Source organism: Monodelphis domestica, chromosome 7 (genome assembly GCF_027887165.1).
Source record: "Monodelphis domestica isolate mMonDom1 chromosome 7, mMonDom1.pri, whole genome shotgun sequence".
In the NCBI taxonomy this organism is placed as follows: Eukaryota; Metazoa; Chordata; class Mammalia; order Didelphimorphia; family Didelphidae; genus Monodelphis; species Monodelphis domestica.
The window spans coordinates 143892016-143916525 of NC_077233.1; the positions used below are offsets into that span (position 1 = coordinate 143892016).

Consider the following 24510-nt stretch of genomic DNA (forward strand, 5'->3'; position numbering starts at 1 on the left):
TCCATTTGTGAAATTTTGTGTTGGGGAAACTTCTGTTTTTAGATTAGATAAATTAAGATAATATAGGTTTATAGAAATTAGGGTTTAAGATTAATTGTAATAATTTTCCTTACCCTTTTCCCTCTTCCCTTTCCCAAAAAGAAATCTGATTTTTATGTTTCCTTCTTTCCCCTAACAAAATCCCACTATTACAGTATTCATCTGCAAAATCCCATGATATAGTGAAAACTCTGTGATACAGAATTATATATATATATATATATATATATATATATATATATATATATATATATATATATATATATATATATATATATATTTTAAACCCATGATATAGTGAAGCCACAATAAGTGAACCACAATATAGTGGACAACTGTATACTCATAGGGAAAGTGGAACAAGTTTAATCCCTCTTTCATAGGATAGTCCTTTAAATACTTGAAGAGAATTATGTGCCCTTTAAGTCTTCTCTTTTCTAGACTATGTGGAGTGGAAATTGAGGGGAACCTTGAAAATATTGTAACATACCAGGCATGTTAGCATCTTGGAAGTATGATTGATGTATTGATATTGTATCTTAAGTATTCATATACCAAGACTCATGGTCAGGTTACTTAATGGTCATTGTATGGAAAGGGACAGTCCAAAGGACAAGGGCAAAGGACAAACAAATTCCTGGCCTAGGCATTGCAAGCCACAGTGTCCTGGCTCGGACTACATTCCATTAAAAAACCGGGGTTGGATTAATCTCCCCCTCTTTGATTTTGTCATTGTCAAATCAACCAATGTTAAAACCTATATCATGTCACATATTCATTAATCACCTCCCACTTCACATTCCTAAAACCTCCAATAAAAGTTGGGGAACTTGTGCGAGCCCTTTCTTACACCTCTTGCTCTTGCCCTTGCACCTCTTAATCATGCTGTAGCCTATATTACTCCTCATGTCTGCTTGTTTAGTGTAAGGCAGTTGCACCACATACCTCCCATTAACCTCTTGGCCATCTGGTCCATGGGGATATCCTGGAGTTCTCTGCTCCATGCATGTTCTCTTGCTTCTCATACTTATAATTTCTCCACTTATCATCTTCCTATAGAGAGGTATTTACAGAGCTCGTAACTCCCCACGTATTTTTACTTGTGGTCTCTGAGTCTTTATTCCTGTGTCTCTCCTTATCTACCTATCCATATTCCTCTAGCCTACAATCTCCTTCTCAGGTCACCACCCACAGATTCATTATATAGGATGTGCTGGCAGTCCCTATAGGGTGAGATCTAGGACACTCTTAGCTGAACTGAGTTATCTCATTCCCAATGGGAAAGCACTTTTCACTCTGTACTCTCTGGGCATATATCTGCTTTCTCTGATTTCCTTGACTATGGAATTGGATAAATGAATTTCTTTGCTTTATGTGTTCACTGCAGAACTGGCATTTAGTGGAAAAGGGGCCAAGCCTTGGTTGTCAAGCTTGGGATCCTGCTGCTTCCCCCTCCCCCCCCCCCTTAAAGGAAAAGCAATCAGAAGTTAATCTGAATCTGAGAACCCTATCTTCCAGACTATGGAAGCAGATCGGCTACCATGCTACACTGCTGACTCATGCATGGTAAGTTTTCAGGTTACTAAGCTCCCCAAGTCCTTTCCAGTAATCTTTTTCTATATTTCATCTTTTATTTGGGAGATTTACATCGATAAGAAGACGTGCAGCCCAACAGGACAGTTATCAACCTGCCCTTCCCTGGATCTCAGTTTCCCTGCAGTACAAAAGCCTGTTCCTTAAGGTGCTGTGCTATTCACATCCGGTGCTTTACGTTCTAAGGGTCTCTTCCGGCTCCAGCGGTTCAAGTGTTTTCAGGCTCTTCCTCCCCGCCCTTCCCCTTAGGGTCACCGCCTCCCTCCTCCCAGCGCAGCCCCAGGAAGGAACGTTTGTCGCCTCCCGGTGGTGCCGGGGACGGCGGCTCCTAGGAGAAGGACCACTTCCGGTGTCTGGACGGTCGCCGGGGATGCGTCATTTCCGCTGTCGCTCCAGCTGGCGGGTGAAACCGTCTCGGTGAGTGAAGGGGTTCGAAACCGAAGGCAAGAGTGGGGTGGGGGGCCCGGTCCGTTTTTCCCTCCTCTTCCTCCCTTTCTCTCCGTGGACGCCTCCTGTCCCCGTCCCGGTCCCTATCCGTGGAAGTCTCTCCCGCTCTCTTGTCTCTGTCCGTGTTTTTCCTTGGACAATTATCAACCTGCCCTTCCCTGGATCTCAGTTTTCCCTCTGTTCAAAAGCCTGTTCCTTAAGGTGCTGTGCTACTGACATTCGGGGCTTTACGTTTACGGCTCTTTCTGTGGCAGGGTCTTTCTTGGTGACTGCTCCCCACTTCTCTCCAGCACTGCCCTGCCCACAGCCCAGGTCTCTGGTCTCTCTCCCTCTCTTTCAGAGGTCTTCGTGCTAGAAGAAGAGCAGCATTCCTCGGGGCCCGCCTCAGCCGTTGAGTTCCCCCCTTCCTCCTTAGTCCACCACAACCAGGTTTTGAATATCTGCCCCAGGGTTGGACAGGAGAGGCCAGCCTCCTTCCACCTGCTCCTCCCCTACCCATGACTTGGGAGGATTCTGGGCAGCCTAGACTTCGGACGTGATTGGCCCAGGCTGAGGGCCGATGTTCTGGGAACCATTCACAGCTGTCCATGGTCCCTGCAAGGCTGTGCCTTGAGCTTTCCAGGAGGGAAGCCGGTGGGAAACTGTAGTACACATGGAGAAAATGGCCCGGGTTACCACGGCCCTAGGGGGCAATACCCTCACCGGCCGTACCATGTACTGTCACTTGGATGCCCCAGCCAATGCCATAAGTGTGTGCCGGGATGCTGCTCAGGTGGTAGTGGCAGGCCGAAATATATTCAAGATATATGCCATTGAGGAAGAGCAGTTTGTGGAGAAACTGAACCTACGTGTGGGCCGCAAACCATCCCTTAATTTCAGTTGTGCTGATGTGGTCTGGCACCAAATGGATGAGAACCTGCTAGCTACAGCAGCCACCAATGGTGTGGTGGTAACCTGGAATTTGGGCAAGCCTTCCCGCAACAAGCAAGATCAGCTGTTCACCGAGCACAAGCGGACTGTCAACAAGGTGTGCTTCCACCCTACCGAGGCCTACATGCTACTCAGTGGCTCTCAGGATGGCTACATGAAGTGCTTTGACCTCCGCAAGAAGGACTCGGTCAGCACTTTCTCTGGTGAGAGTGGTGTAGGGCTAGGCTGGCACAGCTCCAGCAGCTCCAAGCCCTTCTCACTCTGGGGCCTCTACACTCTTCCTTTTATCATCCTGGAAGCTCTCCCACTTGGGGTATGGGCAACATCTTTTCGCATACCTCATTCCTTAACTCTGTACATCCTCTCTCATGGTGTGATTAATCTTGGGCAAATTCTCAGAACTTCCTTTGAGTCCTGATTCTTCTCTCATTGTTGCCTATTAAGATCAGGAGCTCTATAATCAGTCAACTAACCAATGATCTTCCCTTCCTTTCTCTTTCCTGCAGTCATTTGTCAAGAATTTAACTTTATAGTAGAATCTGCTATACAGTGGGAGAAATACAAAAATAAATAGTATCTGCTTTTAAGTAGAAAGATTAAAATATACTCTATTAAATTTGATACAAATTAGAATATAATAAATACAACCCACACACACACAAGAATTCTACTCAGTACCTCATAATAAAGTTCTTAAATTTGTGCTTTAATATTTACCAGTTCCTTTCCTGACAACCACCCCTTGAGGTGATATAAGTATTATGTTTGAGTTAGTGTTTGACAGGAGCCTGAATCACAGAGATGTCAAATGACTTGCCTAAGGTTGCATAGCCTGTTAGTATCTTTGCCAGTATATGAAACCTAGTATTTGTACTCTTCAGTCCAGTACTCTTGCTTTTAGACCACGTTGCCCTATCAACCCTGGCCCCATATAGGCTTTGCCTGGCAGGTCTTGCTAAGCTAGAAAGATTTTGAGTGCATTCCCAATTAGGGATTCTGTTACCTAAAATCTAGTTTAGTACAAAAGAAGCCCATCACCAGGAGAGTTTGGTTATTTTTACTGCAGCAACTTCTGAAGGACTGAATAAATATATAAATACTATGAGACAAAAAGAGTACTCTACTCCTAAATGAGTAGAAGAGGGAAGACTTTTCATAGGAGAGAGCATCATAAGCTGCTTCTTGAACAGTTAAGAGGAGATAAGTAGGTTCTAAAGTAAAGTAATAGAATGAGCAAAAGCCCAGAGGTTGAAAAATTTTAACTACTATCATTCCCTTTTTGTCCATTTAACTGAATCTTTCTTTTAAAACCTAGCCTCAGGGGCAGCTGGGTGGCTTGGGATAGAAAACCTGGCTTAGAGACAGGAGATCCTGGTTCTAAATCTAGCCTTAGACACTTCCTAGCTGACCCTGGACAAGTCACTTAACCCCCATTGCCCAGCCCTTACCTTCTTCTGCCTTGGAACTGATACTTAGTATTGATTTTAAGACAGAAGGTAAAGGTTTTAATTCAAACAAACAAAACCCTATCTACAGGAGCTACTAGGTGGCTCAGTGGAGAGTGGGTAGGTCTGGAGTCAGGAGGCCCTGGGTTCAAATATGGTCTCAGATACTTCCTAGTTGTGTAACCTTGGCAAAGTAAATTTAAAATAAATAAACCTAGCCTCAGGTCCTGACCATCTCTGCCCACAGTAATCTCTCCATCTGGTAATATAGTCTGTACTTCTCATTAAGCCTACAAGGCTTGTTAATGTAATTTTCTTTTTAATGTATTATAAATCTTGTCTCTCCATTCAGACTTTAATCTTCTTGAAGAGACTGTGACTCTTATATTTTTTCATACCCCACCCAAAGGGAGGCAGTGCTACATTTGAATTAGGAAAATCTATGTTCAAATCCTGCCTCTGATCAACTCTGAAGCTCTGTATATATGAATAAGTCACTTAATTTTTCAGAACCTCCCTTTACTCATCTGTAAAGCAGGGATAAAACTATTGCCCCATTTGCTCCCAAGTCTGTTGATATAGCTTCATAATCACACTATAAGAGAGGAGAAGACATGTTCCTCTTTCCTTAGAAAGTGCACATTGAAATTTGGGGGGTGGGGCAGCTGGGTAGCTCAGTGGATTGAGAGCCAGACCTAGAGATGTCCTAGGTTCAAATCTGTGTGTGGACTAGGACTAGGACTAGTGAAGTCCTAGGTTCAAATCTGGCCTCAGACACTTCCCAGCTGTGTGACCCTGGGCAAGTCACTTAACCTCCATTGCCTACTCCTTACTACTCTTCTGCCTTGGAACCAATACACAGTATTGATTCCAAGACAGAAGGTGAGGGTTTTTAAAAAAAAAAAGAAAAAAATTTAAGGACCATACCCATTTAATTCTGTGATTCTAAAATTAGATACAAGTGGGTATGGAATAAATAAAAGTAGCTTTACCCTTGAACTTCCCATCTGTAGCATTATTCTTGGTATGTGTACCTTAGCCAGGATAATGCCTCATAGCAAGGGCCTTCATATATACATAATTGAATTCTGTGAAGGGCCAAGGTGAAACTACTAAATTTTACTCTAGTGAAGAACTAGTAAATGGTATTAGGAAATGACTATAACAGATAGAACTTCCCTAAGAAAAGGAGTATTTTAATATTGTGTTGTGATGAAGATTCTAGAAAGGTAGCATTGAAACTGCCTCATGACTTCTTATGTGCCATATGGTAAAGATTCTTGGGCCTGTCTTGGTAGCAAATGTAATTCATTCTCCATTCCACTTTGCTAGGAGAGTTTGAATGTTGAACCAGTAGCTGAATATTTGAAGAGAAGGCTATTCTCTAGCTCTAGATCCAGTCTGATGTATGACTGGGCTTGGGCAAGTTTTCAGAACTTATTTGGTTCCCCACCTAATTCTTCTGTAGGGTTGGATTTAGAACCCTGTCCATTTTCTCTTGTCTCAGCAGTTAGAGATAAAAAAATGGATCATGCTTTAAATGTTTTTTCAAAAAGGATCTGTGGATGTTTGAGGATTATTCATATACCTGTTAGCTCTGGGTCCATGATCTGATTTTTAATATTTATTTCGCTTAAAATTTTTATTTTAGATTTTAAATATTTTGACATGCTTTATTCTCTTTTCCTCCCCTTTTCCTTCCCCACTCCGAGAGCGAACAAGCAGTTTCACTAGGTTGTACAAATGTTATTATTCGATACCTATTTTCACATTATTCATTTGTACCATATCTTTTAAATCTTTTAAAGCCAAAACCCCAAACATGATTTGAGTTTTTAACTGTAATGAAAGCAAGTAGGAGGTCTGAGGGGAGAAAACTAGTGTGTAGGTGGGGCTGTCTCACCTTAGTAGAAGTAGGGGGCCCTTTTTTTAATGTAACTTTTAATTTTTTCAATTAACAAGCATTTATTTCTTCTCCCAACCCTCTTACGAGAAAGGAAATCCTCATAACAAATATGATTAGATAAGCAAAACAATTTCCACATTGGCCATATTAAAAAATGTTTGTCTCATTCTGCATCTTGAATCCATTACCTGTGTCAGGTGAGTAGAATGCTTCATCATTGGTCCTCTGGAATTGTGGTTGATCATTACACTGAACAGAGGTAAGAGAATGTTCCATTATGTTCTTTTACCATAATTTGTTTAGCTATTCCCCAATTGATAGGTTCTCCCATTAGTTAAAAAGGTGCAGATAGGTTTTTTTCCCACTTTGTTCTCTCTGAGTTTTAATCTTACTAGTTGTATCTCTGGATAAAAGGGCATGAATTTAGTAACCTTTGGAGCATAGTTCCATATTGTTTTCCAGAATGTGTGGACTAATTCATAGCTCTACCAACAGTGTATTGATGTTATCATTTTCCTGCAACTGCTCCAACATCAGTTATTTTCCTTTTCTGGTTATCTTTTCTATCTGATGGATGAGAGGTTGAACTTCAGAGTTACTTTATTTTGCATTTCTCTAATGATTTGGAGTATTTTTTCATATGTCTGTTCAGAGTTTGGATTTGGAAGAGGTCCTTTGGGATAATCTTGGTTGCTAGAGGCATGGTCTCCATGCCCCTGACCTCACAGCATCAAATGGTGTAATTAATCCTAGAGATGGAAGGTCATCCCTGGGACTTTGTTCTAGTCTAAGACTAGTCTTCCAGGGGGACCACCAGATCTACCAAGCCTCTCTAGGAGTCCTTCCCTGTCCCTGCTTTGGGTACAATATTCTCACTCTGTCCCATCCAGAGCTATTCTATGGGTCTAAAGAAAACTCAACACTCATCTGACCCTGACCCTGCTTATCACACTGCCTTGCCCATCTTCCACCCCTGAGACTGAGTGAAAAACTACATTCTCTATGTTTCATGTATTGGAAAGTAAGGAAAGGAGGGGCATGGAGAGTAAAACTAGCCCTAGATGGTAAAGTTGGGAAACTGTTTGGGTCAGATTAGTGGCTGAGCTGGTTTTACTAGTGCTGCCTCTTTTTCCCCTTTTTACCTCCTTCCAGGTCAATCAGAGAGTGTACGGGATGTCCAGTTCAGTATCCGTGACTACTTTACCTTTGCTGCCACCTTTGAGAATGGCAATGTGCAGCTCTGGGACATCCGGAGGCCAGACCGATACGAAAGGATGTTCACTGCTCACAATGGCCCTGTCTTCTGCTGTGACTGGCATCCTGAAGATAGGTATGAAATAAAGAGTGTTCTAGAGAGCAGGACAACCAAATCCTTAAAAGAATAAGATCACAGGATTAAAAGCTGGCAGAGACTTTAGAGGTTATATAGCTCAGCCCTTTTATTTGGAAAAAGAGGAAACCAATTAGGAGAACTGAAGTGATTTGTTCAACATCACACTTTATATGTCATTGGTGGGATTAGAATTTGGGTCCCTTGATTCTAAACCCAGTGTTTTTTCCAATACATTTGTCCAATCTCTCATTTGTAGAATGCTTCTTAAAACTCCCTTTCACTTTCTTTCTCTCATTTGATCTGGCACAATAACTGAGGGTAGGCTTTTTTACCTCCATTTTATTAGTGAGGGATTAAAGTTTAGAGAAGAAAAAAATTCATGTATGAAGTTACAATCTTTAAACTGTAGTGCTAGTACTAGACCACAGTACCCAAACCCTGGTTTGGTCTTGTTTCTATATATGTCATAGGAGCCCCTCAAGTGCCAACTGTGCAGCCCTTATTGAAAGGTAAGATCTGGATCGAGAATGAACCAGAGCTTCACCACCAGGTGGACCTGTGGGGAACTGACTCTTAAGAGTGTTGAAAATTATCCAATCTGGGGCAAGATTGTAATAAAGTGTTCCTTTTGGTTTATCTGTCTTTCCTACTCTGCCCATCAGCTGTTTGTAAAGGTAGTAGCAAGGTTCTAAGGGCTGATACAGCCCCAGCCTCACTCTTTGGCATCAGGCACAATAAGAACAGGGAAAGAGGAGGATAGCTGTATTAGAGCCTTGTTTAGGGAGGAGGAGCTAAGGTAGATACCAGAGTGAAAAGAACAAATATGTGGATACTCTCTAATGGTTAGAGAAGCCCTCCATTCCCACATCTCCTTCATTTCACAGGGGCTGGTTGGCTACAGGAGGACGTGACAAGATGGTAAAAGTATGGGACATGAATACAAACAGGGCCAAAGAAATCTACTGTGTGCAGAGCATTGCTTCAGTAGCTCGTGTCAAGTGGAGACCAGAATGCAAACACCATCTGGCTACTTGTTCAATGATGGTAGACCACAATATCTATGTGTGGGATGTGAGACGGCCCTATATTCCCTCTGCCATGTTTGAGGAGCATCGAGATGTCACAACTGGCATTGTGTGGCGCCACCTGCATGACCCCTACTTCCTGTTGTCAGGCTCCAAGGACAGCACCCTCTATCAGCACATCTTCAAAGATGCAAGCCAGCCCATCGAGAGGGCTAATCCTGAAGGCCTGTGCTATGGACTCTTTGGAGACCTGGCATTTGCAGCCAAGGAGAGCTTGGTGACATCTGACTCAAACCGCAAGCCCTACCCAGGTGACCGACGCCACCCCATCTTCTTCAAGCGCAAACTGGATCCCACAGAGCAGTTCGAGTCAGTGTCATCCAGTGCCCTAAGTGTCTTTGAGACAGAGCCAGATAGCAGCAGCATGGGCTGGTTTGTGGACACAGCCCGGCGCTATGCTCTAGCTGGCAGGTCCTTGGCTGAGCTCTGTGATCACAATGCCAAGGTTGCCAAAGAGCTGAGCCGAAACCAGGTAAATTCCTAGGCTGATGGAAACGGTTAGCTTTAGGCCCCTTGAGTGAGGTGGGGGTGGGAAACCTGCCTTTAGAAAAGGATGGGACAAAGAGGCTGTCAGTCTTCATTCAATATTCTGAGATAGCCACTGGGTAATGGGAAAACTGGTAAGCAGTACCAGAGGCAACCTCTACTAATCACCAGGCATTTATGAAGTGTTTACTTGGGGCCAGGCAATTTGCTAAGCTCTGGGGATACAAAGCAAGACAAAAACAGCACCCATAGAGCTTATGTTCTGACAGGGGAGACAACATGTACATGATGGCATCTACAAAGTGAATAGAGAGTAGATGGACGATACCTCTCTAGCTCTGGGGGCCCAGGAAAGAGCTCTACAAAGTGACACTGGAGGCGAGCCTTGAATTCTAGGAACTAGTGAAGAAGGACAAGATTCTGGGCATGAGGGACAGCCAGTACAAAGGCACTGAGATGAGAGATGAAGGCCAAGGTTGCTGGATCAGAGAGCCCCAAGAAAGGGGTGTGGCTTATGAAAAGCTTTCAATGCCAAACAAACTTTTTATTTGGTCCTGGGGGGTAATAAATAGGAAGCCATTGGAGTGTATTTAATAGGAGAGTGATATGATCAGACTTAGGCTTTAGAGAAGTCACTGGCAGTTGTGTGGAGAATGGGTCAGAATGGGGAGAGATGAGAGGAGATGGGGCCTGACCTAGGGGAGGGGCAATGTGAGCAGAGAAAAAGGAACATAATCAAGATAATAGCGAAGATAGTATTACAGTGAAATAAAGAAATTGAGTAGTTACATCCAGGCAAATGATTAAAAAAATTTTTTTTCTCAAACTCTTACCTTCTGTCAGTATTCTTAAGATAGAGTGGCAAAGGCAAAGGCAATCAGAGTTAAGTGACTTGCCCAGGATCACGGAGCTAAGAAGTAAGTGTCTGAGGCTAGATTTGAACTGAGATCCTCACAACTCCAGGCCTGTCTCACCATCCACTGTGCTACCTAGACAAAGGATTTATTCAGCAAGGCATTCATTTGCAGAAACAAGTCAGGACCTAGTCTCAGTAGCCAAGGATCCAGAACCTTGGTTTTATAAAGTTAATATATAATTTACAAGGAGTGAAAAACAAGAAAAACAGGATTATAGGGATTGAGACATTTGATTTCTTATTGGTGGAGAGAATCAGGAGACACTGAGGTGAGAGGGAGGGAATCGTTTTTTGACATTTCTTAAATTGGGTGACCTTTGGGAAGGGGAGTAACATATTTTTTTAACTCCTAGCTTTCTGTCTCAGGAACAGCTCTGTAAGACAGAAGGGCAAGGGCAGGCAGGGTTAAGTGATTTGCCCAGGGTTACACGGTTAGTGTCTGAGTCTGGATTTGAACTCAGAAAGATGAGTCTTCCTGACACCAGGCGTGGAGCTCTATCCACTGTGCCACCTAGCTGTCCTTAGGAGAAGTAATCTTTGTCTTAGCCAAAATCAGGTAACTTATAAGCAGCCAAAACTTAGCTTCACAAAACATCAGGTAAAGGCAAAATGGAGTCACTAATGTTATTTTTTTTTTAAACTCTTAACCTTCCATCTCAGAATAGATCAGTTCCAAGGAAAACAACAGTAAGGCCTGGGCAGGTAGGGGTTAAGTGACTTGCCCAGGGTCACACAGCTAGGAAGTGTCTGAGGGCAGATTTGAACCCAGGACCTCCCATCTCTGTGCCTGACTCTCAATCCACTGAGAATCAATAGTTTTTTGTTTTTTAAGAAAAAGAAGTGGGACAGTTAGGGGGCACAGTGGATAGAGTATCAGACCTGGAGTCAGGAGGACCTGGATTCAAATCTGGCCTCAGATACTTCTTAGCTTTGACCCTGGGCAGGTCACTTAACCCTGTTTGCCTACCTCTTGTCTTTTTGTCTTAGAGATGTTACTAAGACAGAAAGTAAGGGTGAAAAGAAAAGGAAAAGCAAAAAAGAGGATTAATCAGCAAAACAAACCAATATATTAAAAAAATCTGAAAATATCAGTTATTTCTGGACATTTTAACTTGCCAACACGACCTTCTTCACCTGGTTAGACTATAAATTCCTTCATGGGAAGAACTGTTTTGTTTCATCTCTGTGTCCTTGGCACTCATAGCATCATATAAATGCTTGCTGAATTGATAGCTTTGTACAGTGAATGTATTTCCCAGTTAGGGGATTGAGGGGCTTAGACTGAGAGGATTCAGATGTGTCTCTGGAGCTTTCCCCCTTTATTAGAGGGTGGGCTATAAGGTAGAGACAGGCTTTCCATCCATTTACCCAACCGAGTCTAGCCAGTGGCTTCTCTAGAAAGGCTCCTGGAGATGTGGGCCTCTTTATATAGAGGGAACCTAGAGCCCGGAGAAGGGAAGATTTACTTAGTGGAAGAGCCAAAATGACAACAAGGTGGCCTGACTTCTTCCCTGTACTCTTTCCCCACCCCACCCTTCTTCAATGCATTATCAAGGGTTGTTGCTTCCTCTCTCTTTGGGGCAGGTGGCTCAAACGTGGACGATGCTGAGAATTATTTACTGCAGTCCTGGCACCGTGCCTTCTGCCAACCTGAACCACAGCATTGGGAAGGGCAGCGCCAGCCTTCCACTTATGAATAGGTAATTGAGGGGCAGAGAGGAGAGGGTACTGAGAAGGTCCTGACCTGGTGGCAGCTCCTTCCACCTGCTTGGCTCATGTTTCCCTCCTCCTCCTCCGGGCTTCATCTCTTTCCCTTCTTGCCCTCATTCCCAAAAAGCTTCAACCTGAAGGACATGGCCTCTGGAATGGGGAGTGAAGCTCGACTGGATCGGAGCAAGGGGGAAAATCGAAGTGAGAACATCCTGCTGGACTCTTCTACCACCCTCATCACAAATGATGGTAAGGTGGGTGGCGGGAGCTTGCCGCCACTCACTCATTTGTGGGCTGCTCGGCCTGGGGCAGGGAGGCTCCAAAGACGATCTGATGTTACATGAATCAATGGCCGGGGGTCAGTGGAATTCTCAGTTCTTACTGCATCTGACTGGCCCTCCTCCCCTCACAGAGAATGAAGAGACAGAAGGAAGCGACGTCCCTGCTGACTACCTCCTGGGTGACGTAGAGGGGGATGAAGATGAGCTCTACCTGATGGATCACGAGAATGCCCACAGTAAGTGGCAGGAGGGCCTGGCCAGTGGGCTCGTGGGGGTGGGAGGTGTCATCGTCCCCCAACCCAACGGGTGTCTGCCTTCCCAGCGGAGGAGCCAGAGTATGTGCTGCCCCAGGAGGCCTTCCCTCTCCGCCATGAGATCGTGGACAACCCCTCCGGCCCCGACCACCTGCAAGACAAGGCGGACTCCCCCCACGTGAGTGGCAACGAGGCAGAGACCGTGTCCCTGACCCCTGTGGAGTCCTTCTCCCTCATTTCCATCTCGCACACGCTCTCCGAGAGCCGCCTGCCTCCTGACTTCTTCAGCACGCTGGTGCGGGACATGCTGCGCTTCTATGCCGAGCAGGGCGACGTCCAGATGGCCGTGTCCGTGCTGATCGTGCTGGGCGAGCGGATCCGCAAGGAGATCGACGAGCAGACTCAGGTGCCCGCACGGCCTTGTGTCCTGGGAGGGCCCCATCCCAGCACTCGTTACTCTATGAGCTGCACTTTCTCTCATTCGGGACTGCGTAGAGAGGGGCGGATAGACCTCAGAGCACACCAGTGGGGTCCACCCTCTCAGAATCAGGTCCATAGACAGGACAGGAGGAGGGAAGAGTTGAGATCAGAAAGTGGCGGGCAGCAAGTAGAAGGGAGAAGCTGCCGAGGGGGTCTGGACTGACCCCTGCCTTGGGTGGGGGGTCAGACAGATTCCCAAGACTTCTATTTAGAATGACTAGCCTTGATCCTGGGCATAATAGTCCCAGACACATAAACAGTCATCTCCGGTTTACAAAGCAATCGTCCGTCCATTCTCTCGTCTGATCTTTACACCATCCATGGGAGATGGGCAGGGCTTATTCTCTGTTGGGTAGATGGGGAAATCGAGGCCTAGAAAAGCAGGGTCTCACTCAAATGGAGTTACTGACCACTGGGTCGGGGTTCAGCTCTCCTGACTTTAAGACTAGACTCCTTTGTACTGTACGGTATGAGGGGGCCGCGAGCGCAAAGAATCTGCTACGTGCCGCTCTTCATCGTGGGGGCCACAGTGGGGTTGCCTGGGAAGGCGGACAAGCCCGGGGCTCTTCTCTGCTTTAGCCTGATCTCCCTCTCCCCCAGGAACACTGGTACACCTCCTACATTGACCTGCTGCAGCGATTCAGACTCTGGAACATATCCAACCAGGTGATCAAGCTGAGCACCTGCCGAGCCATCACCTGTCTGAACCAGGCATCCACTACGCTGCATGTCAACTGTAGCAACTGTAAAAGGCCCATGAGCAACAAGGGCTGGATCTGTGACAGGTCAGGGGCCGGGCAGGGCTGGGCTGGGCAGCGGGGAGGAGGGGCTTGTTAGCTGCCCCATCCCAAGGGGTGACCTTGTGCAGAAGTGGGTGACGGGAATCCTAGAGGCCCCTGGTGATCACTTTCCTCCTTCCTTTTGTTCTGCCGGGCACAGATGCCGCCAGTGTGCCAGTACTTGTGCTGTGTGCCACCATGTTGTGAAGGGTCTGTTTGTGTGGTGCCAGGGCTGCAGCCACGGTGGTCATCTACAACATATCCTCAAGTGGCTGGAGAGCAGTACACATTGTCCCGCAGGATGTGGCCACCTCTGTGAGTACACCTGAGTCACCCCGGAGGAGCCGCTACCAGCGCCACCTGGCCGCAGGGCCTACTGGAACAGCACAAGACTGCCAAGCCATGCCATGGGATGCTCCTGCCTCTCACCCCCTCCTGAAGGAAAGATGCCTTCATGTCATCTGTTCCCCAGACTGAGAGTCAGGAGGCCTCCATTCACGGCTGAATTCTGCCAGCATCATGGCTTCTCTCCAGTCTGATGTTCCTCATTTGTAAAAATTGCAGAGCTCTTGTAAGAAAAGCACTTTATAAATCTGAGCTGTTGTTACTATAAGTGAAGGAGTTGGTAAGGGTTACGAGAGGCTGGCAACAGTACTAGTATGGCTTTTCCTCCTTCCAAAAAAGTCCCCTCTAAGAGGGCTGGGCTGGGCTGTCTGTCAGTGACTAGAAGCCACCTCTGACAACCTTCAGAAGAGACTGGAGCTGGAAGGTGGATGGAGTTCAGTTCAATTCAACAAATATTAAATGCCTTGAAATTCTAGACTGTGTGCTAAGTGGTGAGGGGAGGGAATAGGGCGACAAAAAGGAAACAATCCTTGCCACCCAGGGGGCCATATCTTTCTGGGGATACACAAGTAAATCCAAAACCATTTCTGGGAGGAGAGCACACTCCCGATTGGGAGTCAGTTCAAGGCCTTGTGTGATCTGTGCCTTGAAGACAGGGTTTTGGGGCAAAGGTGAAGCAATGGTACATTACATACATCTGGGACTTCCTGTACAAATCCTGAGAACTGGCAGGCAGGGCTGGAGTCATATGGAATGACTGGGAAGATAGGTGAGCTCCTACCATGGAAGGATTTAAAAAGCAGAGCAGGACTATAGAAGCAATAGGGAGCCATGAAAGATGTCTTAATAGGAGATCAATAGGCCAAATTGGATCGTGGGAATTAGTTTGGCAGCTGTGTGGAAGCACTACTGGAAAAAGTGGAATACCTAGGAACAAAGAGATGAATTCGAAGGACCGAGAGAAAGAGTCATGAAAATTGGGGGGGGGGGGTCCTCAGGAACCTAGAGAGCTTCAGGGGCAGTGCTAAAAGGCCTGAAGAACTGGGGGAGGTGTTTGTCTCAAACAGCTGGAGCCAAAGACTAGAGCACCGCGGCTGGTGAATTTCAAGGTGTGGCCAAAGGAGAAAAGGGCGCACGCAGTAGCAGGGGGGCTGAGTAGGTTTAAGACTTGGAGAGGATGCCGGCGGAAGCACGTTCCCGCTAGGGAAGAGTTTTCCGGGAGCTAAGAGGGTCTCCAAGGCAACCATTTTTTTCTGCCAATCTCAGCCTGGTCCCTGGCGCGAAGCCTGTTGGGGATTATAGTCCTCGCTATCTAGGCCACAATGCTCTGCGGTGAATGCGGCGGGGCTTTGACCAGGCGGAGCCTACTGGTGCTGGGTTCTTGGGTGAGGCCGGGGCTCAGTTCTCTCGGGGCTGGGACGGTGGTGGTATCTCAGGATGCAGCTCCTGTTCCTGGTGCTGGTAGCTCTCATCCGCTGCAAGAGCGGAATCCCTGTCAGCGGGGGCTGGTGAGCACATGAAGGGGCGGGCCATATGGTCCAGGAACGGGGCGCCGAGCCCGGGCGGGCTGGCGACAGGGAGTGCTGTGGGGAAGCAAGGCCAGGGGCGCTGGTCACCTCCCACAAAGTTGGCTCGGACCCTACCCACCGGCTGCCAGAAAAGAGGAAGTAGGCCTCCCTCTTTACCGCCAATGGCTCCTCTTTACCGCCTTTGCTTTTTCTCGGTCCCTTTGCCCTCCCCAGGGGGGACCGTGAAAAGGGAAATCACTGAGGGAGGAGGGGGGTCCGAAGAGGGGATATTAGGAGTTGGGGGGACCTAGAATGCTTTCATTCGTCAGCCAACCCAGCGGAGAGTTGGCCTCATGGATCAGAAAAGGAGGTAAGCAACTAGTTTGAAGTTAGAGAGGAGCCACATTTATCTGGATCCTTAGAAGATTGAAATTGTTGAAATTCTCACCTAACTTCTTGATGAATTATCAGCTCCACCTGGGTCACTTGACTAGGCTCAAAGGTAGTGCAGTAAGGAACAGAGTGATGAAATGAGTGTCAGAAAATGATGCAGACCAAGGATCCAAGATGTGGTAGTAGTCAGTCAGTGACATAGCTGAGACAAGGGCTTTCATTCAGATCATGGGGGAGGGGCAGGTACAGGCCACATACTCTTCCCTCTCCCCATCCAGGGAGCTGAATGGGCACCTGGCCCTGGAGGAGGAGGATCAGTGTACCGTGGATCGAAGAGCAAATCTGACTTACACAGAGTTCATCCATCAGTACGTGGGAGGGAAGGGGGGACCATTTGGGCCCTTGCATTGGTCACAGCAGGTGACTTGGAGTTCAGAAAGCAGAGAAAGTACCCAGCTGACAATGGCTGGGGCAGAGGCCCCCCCAAGTTATAGCTGGCAAGGGAGAACCAGTGTGGGCATGAACTGCCTATGACCTTTGCCCTTGCTTCATAGATACGCCTTTTCTAGACCCGTCATTCTGCAAAGATTCACCAACAACTCAGTAAGTGCCACAAGCCTCATCCAGTTAAATCCTAACTCCACCAGAGGGCATTGTCTTGTGAGAAGGTGAGGAACACTAATCCTGAAGGTCCATCCCTTCTCCCCAGCTGTTCCAGGACCTATGCTCCAAAGAGAAGCTCCTAGCAGAATTTGGGGGCTTCAGAATCCGGCTGAGTACAGCTAATACATATTCTTATCAGAAAGGTAGGCCACTGTACCTCCCTCCACCTTTGGAAGGCCTGTGACAACTCTGCTGTTCAGCCTGACTTGCTTTCTCTCCCCATCTCACCCCCCTTTACCCCACAGTAGACCTCTCTTTCCAAGAATATGTGGAACAGCTGCTACAGCCCCAAGACCCAAATTCCCTCGGGAATGGTGAGTTGATCTATTTTCCAAGACCAAAACAGACCTTTAACCACCAAGGACAAGTCAGGACCATGGACAGGGCAGCAGAGGGCTGACCAACTAGGACATTCTTCAGTTCTGTTTCCTTCTACCAGACACACTCTACTTCTTTGGGGACAATAACTTCACTGAGTGGGGCAGACTCTTCCAATACTACTCCCCACCTCCTTTTCATCTCTTGGGCACTACTGCAGCCTACAGCTTTGGAATTGCAGGTCAGTGTTACCCTCAGGGGCAGGTCACTGCTGGGAGGTTGGTCTCAGGTTTGCTGATAAATCTTCACCCACAGGTGCTGGCTCTGGAGTACCTTTCCACTGGCATGGGCCAGGCTATTCTGAGGTGATCTTTGGACGAAAGGTGAGACAAACAATTAAGTCTCCCTAGATCTTGGAAGGAATTGGAAGCAAACTAGTCCTGACCAAGTCCTCTTCCTTCCACAACAGCGCTGGTTTCTGTATCCTCCAGAAAAGAGGCCTGATTTCCATCCCAACAAAACAACCTTGGCCTGGCTACGGGACACGTACCCAGCACTGCCAATCACTGAACGGCCCCTACAGTGTACCGTCCAGGCTGGTGAGGTCAGAGGGGTTCAATTTATTGAGTGAGTGAGAAGAAGAAAAGGCCTGTGCTGAATTTCATTTCATCAACAGGTGCTGTACTTTCCTGACCGTTGGTGGCATGCCACTCTGAACCTGGACACCAGTGTCTTCATCTCCACATTTCTGGGCTTGGGGCAACAGGATCCTCCAGGCCAAGGCTGACCTATTGCCACCCTCGGATTCCAAGTGCTGTTAATTTATTTAAACAATTTCCGTATAATGAAGTAATGGTGCTAGCTCTACTACCTTGTGTGTCTATGTCAGCAGCCACTTTCTGCCCTCTTGCTTAGGGCTGGAAGACAAGTCAGAATGTGGTAAAGGGAGAAGAGGAAAAGTGAGCATATGTCTCATTGGGTTTCAGGCCAGGAGAAAGAAATCTGTATTGATGATGCCAAGTGAAAGGAAAGAAAGCTGTAGGACTCTGTCTCTTCTTTACTTAGCCCAGCAACTTCAGGGCTCACACCAGCTCAAAGACATATTGCTCACAGATTTTATTACCCCCCCCCCCCTTCAGTCCATTCCTACTCCAGCCCCTTCAGACAGTGCAGAACAGGGTTAAGAGGGACCAGGGAGAGCCCTCCCCCAGGGCCAAGGTCATGGCTCAAAACAGGGAATGGCTGTTAAATGAAAAAAGGAGGGAGTGAACACAAATTATATACATGGGGAAAGGGAAATGGAAGGTAGGTGCAAGAGGCCATGCCAACCTCCACAGCAGTAACCTGGCCAGTGCCAGGAAAAAGTCTTACCCTTTGGGAGGCAGAGATACCCTCTATGGCTCCAGAGACCAGAAGGCCCCCAAAGCCCAGTCCAGGGTGCCCAGTCCACAAGCAGTACAGATGGGAGGCTGGCTCAGTGCCCAGCAGGCAGGTTGGAGTAAGAGTCAGACAGTAAGGCATGTGTTGGCCCTGGGGGAGAGGAGCTTCCAAGGAAAGAGGCTAGAAGCTTCAGTAATCTTCTACCCAGCCATTCTCAGAAATGAAGGCATCAATCACTTCTTTCATGGCCAAGTTGGGGATGAGTTGCTCCTGGGTGAGGGGACTTCGGGTCACAGGGTCAAAGTGGCCCACTCGCTGGAGAAAGAAAAAGTACTACACTGAGGAATCCACCAAAGCCCACAAATAGGATTTAAGCACAACTATTACCTACTGCCCAGGAAAGCTAGCTTTTCCTTGGCCAGCACATTACCTGCAGATGTTCCTCAATATCTTTTCGGTCATATGTGATGCCACTGGGAGTAATGCATGGCTCCCGCATCAGTTCAAAACTGATCTTCCCACATAGATAGTCTGGGATGTCTCGCTTCTGCCACAAGAGGAAAGGAGAGAAGAGCTCACACCCCAAGCTCCCTGGCTTAGCCTGCTGCCTTCTTGGGCAGTTACTTTGGGTCCCCTCCCCAAATAGGGTCAGGAGGCAAAAGGAAGCAGAGCAGATGAGAAAGCAGCCAAAGGGATAAAGGGCTGGGAGTCTGTCCTCACCTTTCTCTTCTCATCCACCTGTGAGAAAAGCTCGTCCATATCTGCCAGGTATTTATCCTGAAAAGGAAATCACCTCCTTCACTGGGAGCCCTGCCAATGAACAGGAGTGCCCAGCCACCCCACACCTTGAGCACTAGACCCACATACAAAATGATACTGGGCTTAATAACTGAAGAAGAGAAGACACATGGGTTTTGAAATTCCCTCCCAGGGGCTGTACCTTTCACAAAATTGGCCTCTGCCAAGATACCCTATGGGGTCTAAGTGACTATCATCTCAACTGACTATGCCGGCTACTATAGATGGTGGAGTTTAACCTGGGCAGCACCATTCCCCAGCTGTGCTATCATTCTCCCCTCTTGCCTAGATGCAAAGGGCAAGGATAGACTGGCAGGGTAGCCTCACGTGTTTGGCTTCGATGCTGGCCTGCTGGGCACGGTTCCGGCTTTCATCTCCACTCTCTTCCTCTTGGCTCCGCTGACACTCCTCCAGCTCCCTGGGGAGGCCAAGGAAGTAATCCATCAACAAGTCTTTACTGAGCACCTACTTTGTGTGTCCAGCCCTGTGCTCTGCTACGCTGCAGGAAATACAAGACAAAATGACAGGGTCCCTCGAGTAGGGGAGCCGAGGTTGGCCCACAAAAAATAACTAAGCACTCCCTTAGGGACCTTGTCCCCTTTCTTCGAACCCTCATAGTATTTACTGTTTCTGCCACATCCCTTGACAGTGACCAATCAGGCCACAACTCTGTTTCCCTAACTGTACCCCAGCTTTACCCTTACAGCACAGCTGAACCTGAAGGTTCAAACTATACCCCTTGCAACACCATGCCCAGGACTGATGCCAAGGGAGGCACTTACAAACGCTTGAAGGGATGGATCAGATTCTACTTTGCCTTCTATTTTTCTCAGTTGCTAACTTATATGGTTTCCACCAGATCTGTATCTTATCCTACCATGTCTAGCCTCTATTTCTCTGGGCCTTCCCAGACACCTACTAAAATCTGATTCCTCTTTCATGATATCCTCCTCCCCAGTATTCTTTCCCCAAACTCTACCTGAACCTCCCCTTTTGCTCTATATCTATTCACATGTTCTGCTTGATTCCTTCTCTTGGACTGTGTGATCCTCAATATTAAGGACTGCAAAAAGGCATCATGGCAATGTGGGACAGAAAGCCAGTCGTAAAGCAAGGAAGACCTAGTTCAAGGCCTATCTGATACAAACTAGGTTTGTGACTATAAAGAAGTCACTTATTATCTTAGTGTCCCAAGGCAACTTTTAGATTCCAGTTATAGACTAAGTGTCCCTCTGCATCACTGGAGGGAGTCTCCTATTTTTATATCACATTCCCCTGCCTGCCAAAGTCCATAAGCTCGTGGTAACCACAGTACCACATGGCAGGCACTGTAAATGTGTTAAGAAAAAGGCCCTTTAGGAAAGGACTACTCTAGAGAGTGTTATTTTACACTGATCCCTGCTTATCAGGCTGAGGTCCTAAGTACTGCTGTATCCCTTCTGACCTGCTCACCTTTCTCTCTCCGCCATGATGAGCTTGGTGAGGTAGGCATGAAGTTCATTCTCCTGGTGAATACGCCGCTCCTCAATGCTGTTCCAACGCTTCTTCTTGGCAATACGCAGCGCACTTGGGATGTCGTCCCCAAAGTTCAGTCGCTGCTCCTTGGCAAGATTGTAGGCTGTGGGAGAGGGTGGATGCTACTGGGCACAAGACCTTGGACTCCAGAAGAGTGGGCCCCGGGGAGAGGGGCCTGGGACTCTTGTCAGAGTCCTCATGGCCCAGTGGGGCCTGGCTCACCTCTCTGCAGGTTGGCAATGGCCTCATCATAGTTCTCCATCTCCAGCTGGCACTGGCCCAGGAAGAAGTGGGCCTTCACTGACTGGCTGTCCAGCTCTAAGGCATGTTTGCAATCAGCGAGTGCCTTGTCATGCTGCTGCATCTTCAGATAGCATAGTGCCCGGTTGGTGTAATAAACAGCCACAAGAGGATTTCGGGTCTGGGTAGGGGAAAGTGGAACAGCAGATCTTTAAGACCCAATGAAATATCTTCAAGTCCAGCCTGGCCTCTGAATTCATACTTTCTGGTCAGGCCCAGGGCAAAACATCCACTTTCCAAGAATAGTCTCCCATTTCCCTTTAAAATCCACCCTAAAGATCCCATGGAACAATGAAGTGTTGCTGAGATTCAAATCCCAGTTTTCTGACTTTTTGATTCACCACTCTACTCCAACTTCAAGTTGTTCTCTGACATTGTACCCTACCCTCTACTCCCTGTTTTCAGCCAGCCTGAAGCTGTATCTGACCAGCAAAGGCAAATAAGATGTCCTTTGAGGGTACTGGAATGTCTGCCTTGAGCCAATAATTGAACCTTAGTGGTGTCACCACATTCCCATCACTACATACATAATACACACCCTTCCCAGAGGGGACCAAGATGAGCTGAGTACAGTAAGCATGTGTCAGACTCCATCAACTAGGGAAGCCCAAGAAACAAGTCTTGAGCAATGTAACTATTGATTGGTGGTTATTGCTACAAATGGAGAGCTCAAGCTATCAGCTGATGGAACAAGGTCACAAGAACTAAATTGAGAAAAAAGGAGTTGACCAATGTGACTATGTGTGAGTCTTGTGATACCGAAGTGGTGAGGGGAAGGGGGTGGAAGAAGCCTGGTTTCTTCAGAGGCTGTGTCATATCCTCTGTTCTCTTCCATCCAGCTTCTCTTCCATGGAGAGTTCAGACAGTTGGGCTCTTGAAACAGGGAAAAGCAAATGGGACAGGGTCCCTAAAGTCCTACCCTGGACAGAGCAAAGGACCACTTCTAATGGCCAAGGACAATGGGGAGGAGACCCTTGTACTAGGAGCAGAGGATGTAATTTAGTACCTGCCTGGCTTAGTCTCCCTCCTAGACTCTATCCTCCATCTCAGCCTTAGGCTTTACTTATTTTATGGAAAAGGAGATGACTCATAGAGATCCTTAAAGATAAGACTATCCCTGGGCTATGACCTAAGGGGCTCCATCCTCCAAACCATTTACAGAATCACCTGAACAGATATCCCTAGAAACCCACCCTTAGATCTGGTTAGTTTTTTTTAGATCTGGTTAATATCTGGCTGTCTGCTTTCAAGTAAGATCTCTACTCTCAGCTTTTCAAGTACCCAGGTTTGGAATAGATCCCTTCCTAGACTCAGGTTCACCTATGGGTCAACCAGATCATAAGCCTTAGGCATTAAGCAACTTCCAGAGTCCTGAAAAGCATGTTCAAGAATCCAAAGAGATGACAAATAGAAAGCACTACATTAAGATCAGAGATAAACAGGAAGCTTCATCATCTGAGTAATTGCACTGCCTCAGACTCACCAAATATCCCACCTTACACATTCCAACTCTTTGAATTTAGAATCATAAGGGACTTGGAGACATAATTTTACAAGGGAAGAAGTTGAGTCACAGAGGAGGGGATGAGTGTTAAAGGTCTAACATCTTCATTTTATAGATGAAGAAACAAGCCTAGAGAAGTGATATGACTTGCTCAAGGTCATATAAACAGTAAATAGCAAAACTGGGATAGGAACTCAGGTCTTCCTACTCCTAATTCAACCCCCTCCATTATGACCTGATGCCTCAACTAACCCACCCAACTGTCAGAATCACAGACATCTAGAGGTCCTTACTTTCTTGAAAAGACATCAGAGACAAGCCTTTCATTGGTGGAACGCAGCTGAGATTCCTGTGTTCATCAGGCTCTTTTGCCCCTAACCCCAAACCCTCAGAACCATGGATTTCTTTTTTCTCCCTAGACAATTCCTTCTGGATTCCACCTCCAACTTTGTTCTTTAAGATCCTCCTTTTTCTATTTTCTTCTTCCATACTCATATTATCCACTGCTCTGGTTCACTAAAACTAGTCACCTCAGGTAAAGGTTGGGGCCCTTAATTCTACAAGACCCAGTGGATTCAAGGGAAACAGTCAGTTTGTCCCCAGATATTGTGAGACATGGCACCTCGCTCCATCTCTCTACCACTATGTGATCCAAAATGGCATGTTCTCCAAGCAAACAAGTTCAGAATCCCCAAGGACAGGAACTTTGCTCTGATACATATTACTCCGTAGCCCTGGAACAAAGCTCTGCAATTCAACAAATGCTTTTTTTAGTTTTCCAGTACATAAGACTGCCAAAAGTGATTGCACACTAAGTACCTGTCATTTAAAAACGTTCCTAGAGATTAAGACCAATAAATGGGGTTCCTCTGAGTGATTCAGACCATTACATTTGTACATTATATTTAAGAGAAGAGTCACTGTTAACTCAGAAATTACTTCTCTGGAATTTTTTAATATATCTCAAGACTTTAGGTTGGGCATTTTGGAACAAGACTTCCAGGCTCTGAGTTCAGCAAAGGCGACCCAGAAATTAATCATTGATTTTGCAAGGACTTGCTCTAGGCCCCCTGCCCAGTTTAGAGACCAGAGAAACATGAATTATGGGATCCTTCAGGTTCAGATCCCTCTGATGAATGACTGCAAGGACCACAAAGAAACTTGTAGAAAACATAAAATCTATCCTCAAGTCCACCAAACCCAGGGTTTAGAAGCTTTAGGAGAAAAGGGACAAGGGGGGGAATTCCTTTTCCTCTCCTCAGACTCCCCACACCATAACTCCAGCTTCCTAGGTGGGAGGGAGAAGGTACTTAGTTTATGCAACAGTAAATGACTGGGCCCAGAGCCCCGACCCTAACTACAACCATTCGTCTGTTTCTGGGACAAAGGCATCCAGGAGCCAATTTTTTCTCCACAGGTCTTCGGCTGAGACCTCTGTGACAGCCAGACAATCCAGTCCCAAAACCTTGGGCTCCCTCTCTCCTCGTCTGAGTCCTCACAGATCTCGCCCCCTGCTTGCTCCCGGCTTGGTGCCCTCCGCTACCCCGCCCCCCTGCACGGCTGCTCTGCACTCACGATGGCTTTGCTGTAACAGGCCGCGGCCTCCGGGTACTTGCGGCCCACGAAGAGCCGGTTCCCCTGCTCCTTCAGTTCCTGGGCGCTGGGGCTCTTCTCGGGGCTGCCCGCGCCTCCGCCCCCCGAGCCCAACCGGACCCCGCCGCCGCCGCCGCCCCCGCCCTCCTTCTCTTCTTTCCCCTTCATGGCTCCGGCCCGGCCCCGGCCTCGGCCTCTACCCCGGCCCGGCCCCGTGATCCGTTCACGGCCCCCGGCCCCGGCTGCTGAACTCAGGCCTGATCCCGCCCTCGTACTGGGCGCCACCAACAGAGCGCCAGCGGCTTCGCTCGGATCCCCGAGCTCAGGTCCCAAAACGTCCCGAATTCTTCCCTGCGGAGATTCAGTGCCGTCACCCAAACGGAAGTTCCGGCCCCGGAGAGCGAGGGGAGGGGAGGGGGCGAGGGGGGGTGAGGGTGGGACTAACGGGAGGGGAGGGGACGGAAGAGAAGGGGTGCGCCGGTGAAGAAGGACGCCGGAAGAACGAGAAG

At 47.4% G+C, this 24510-nt stretch overlaps 3 protein-coding genes across 8 annotated transcripts; 2 read left to right on the forward strand and 1 right to left on the reverse strand.

Moving 5' to 3' along the window:
- Nucleotides 1-1899: 1899 nt before the first annotated feature.
- Nucleotides 1900-14504, forward strand: WDR24 (WD repeat domain 24). 2 transcript variants are annotated; one of them, XM_007499242.3, is made up of 10 exons: nt 1900-2049; nt 2420-3212; nt 7513-7690; nt 8578-9250; nt 11765-11880; nt 12018-12139; nt 12303-12407; nt 12494-12831; nt 13506-13690; nt 13845-14504. In XM_007499242.3, the coding sequence occupies exons 2-10, from the start codon at nt 2732-2734 to the stop codon at nt 14011-14013; spliced, it is 2367 nt and encodes a 788-aa protein (XP_007499304.1). In that variant the 5' UTR covers nt 1900-2049; nt 2420-2731; the 3' UTR covers nt 14014-14504. The 2 variants fall into 2 exon arrangements, with proteins under 2 accessions (XP_007499304.1, XP_001365745.1); XM_001365708.3 differs by having other exon boundaries at nt 2010-3212.
- Nucleotides 14505-15377: 873 nt separating this feature from the next.
- Nucleotides 15378-17778, forward strand: JMJD8 (jumonji domain containing 8). 5 transcript variants are annotated; one of them, XM_056805745.1, is made up of 9 exons: nt 15378-15537; nt 16209-16298; nt 16485-16533; nt 16640-16736; nt 16839-16907; nt 17033-17152; nt 17227-17294; nt 17381-17510; nt 17588-17778. In XM_056805745.1, the coding sequence occupies exons 1-9, from the start codon at nt 15467-15469 to the stop codon at nt 17602-17604; spliced, it is 711 nt and encodes a 236-aa protein (XP_056661723.1). In that variant the 5' UTR covers nt 15378-15466; the 3' UTR covers nt 17605-17778. The 5 variants fall into 5 exon arrangements, with proteins under 5 accessions (XP_056661723.1, XP_007499292.1, XP_056661722.1 ...); XM_007499230.3 differs by having other exon boundaries at nt 15383-15537; nt 17381-17515; XM_056805744.1 differs by having other exon boundaries at nt 15421-15537; nt 17403-17515.
- A 225-nt stretch (nt 17779-18003) lies between these two features.
- On the reverse strand, nt 18004-24456 carry STUB1 (STIP1 homology and U-box containing protein 1). Its single transcript, XM_001365645.5, has 7 exons — nt 23984-24456; nt 20827-21025; nt 20542-20707; nt 19417-19507; nt 19012-19068; nt 18722-18838; nt 18004-18606 (listed from the first exon to the last, which is right to left on the reverse strand). The coding sequence occupies exons 1-7, from the start codon at nt 24167-24169 to the stop codon at nt 18481-18483; spliced, it is 942 nt and encodes a 313-aa protein (XP_001365682.1). The 5' UTR covers nt 24170-24456; the 3' UTR covers nt 18004-18480.
- Nucleotides 24457-24510: the final 54 nt, after the last annotated feature.

Excerpts from the sequence above, each read along its gene's own strand:
- STUB1 (XM_001365645.5), bottom strand. The coding sequence starts at position 24,169 with ATGAAGGGGAAAGAAGAGAAGGAGGGCGGGGGCGGCGGCGGCGGCGGG. Across the intron at positions 20,708-20,826 it reads CATTGCCAACCTGCAGAGAG|CCTACAATCTTGCCAAGGAG; the intron begins GTGAGCCAGGCC and ends CCTCTCCCACAG. Across the intron at positions 19,069-19,416 it reads CCAGCATCGAAGCCAAACAC|GATAAATACCTGGCAGATAT; the intron begins GTGAGGCTACCC and ends TTTCCTTTTCAG.
- WDR24 (XM_007499242.3), top strand. The coding sequence starts at position 2,732 with ATGGAGAAAATGGCCCGGGTTACCACGGCCCTAGGGGGCAATACCCTC. Across the intron at positions 3,213-7,512 it reads CTCGGTCAGCACTTTCTCTG|GTCAATCAGAGAGTGTACGG; the intron begins GTGAGAGTGGTG and ends ACCTCCTTCCAG. Across the intron at positions 12,408-12,493 it reads GGATCACGAGAATGCCCACA|CGGAGGAGCCAGAGTATGTG; the intron begins GTAAGTGGCAGG and ends CTGCCTTCCCAG.
- JMJD8 (XM_007499230.3), top strand. The coding sequence starts at position 15,467 with ATGCAGCTCCTGTTCCTGGTGCTGGTAGCTCTCATCCGCTGCAAGAGC. Across the intron at positions 16,534-16,639 it reads AAAGATTCACCAACAACTCA|CTGTTCCAGGACCTATGCTC; the intron begins GTAAGTGCCACA and ends CCTTCTCCCCAG. Across the intron at positions 16,908-17,032 it reads CCCAAATTCCCTCGGGAATG|ACACACTCTACTTCTTTGGG; the intron begins GTGAGTTGATCT and ends TCCTTCTACCAG.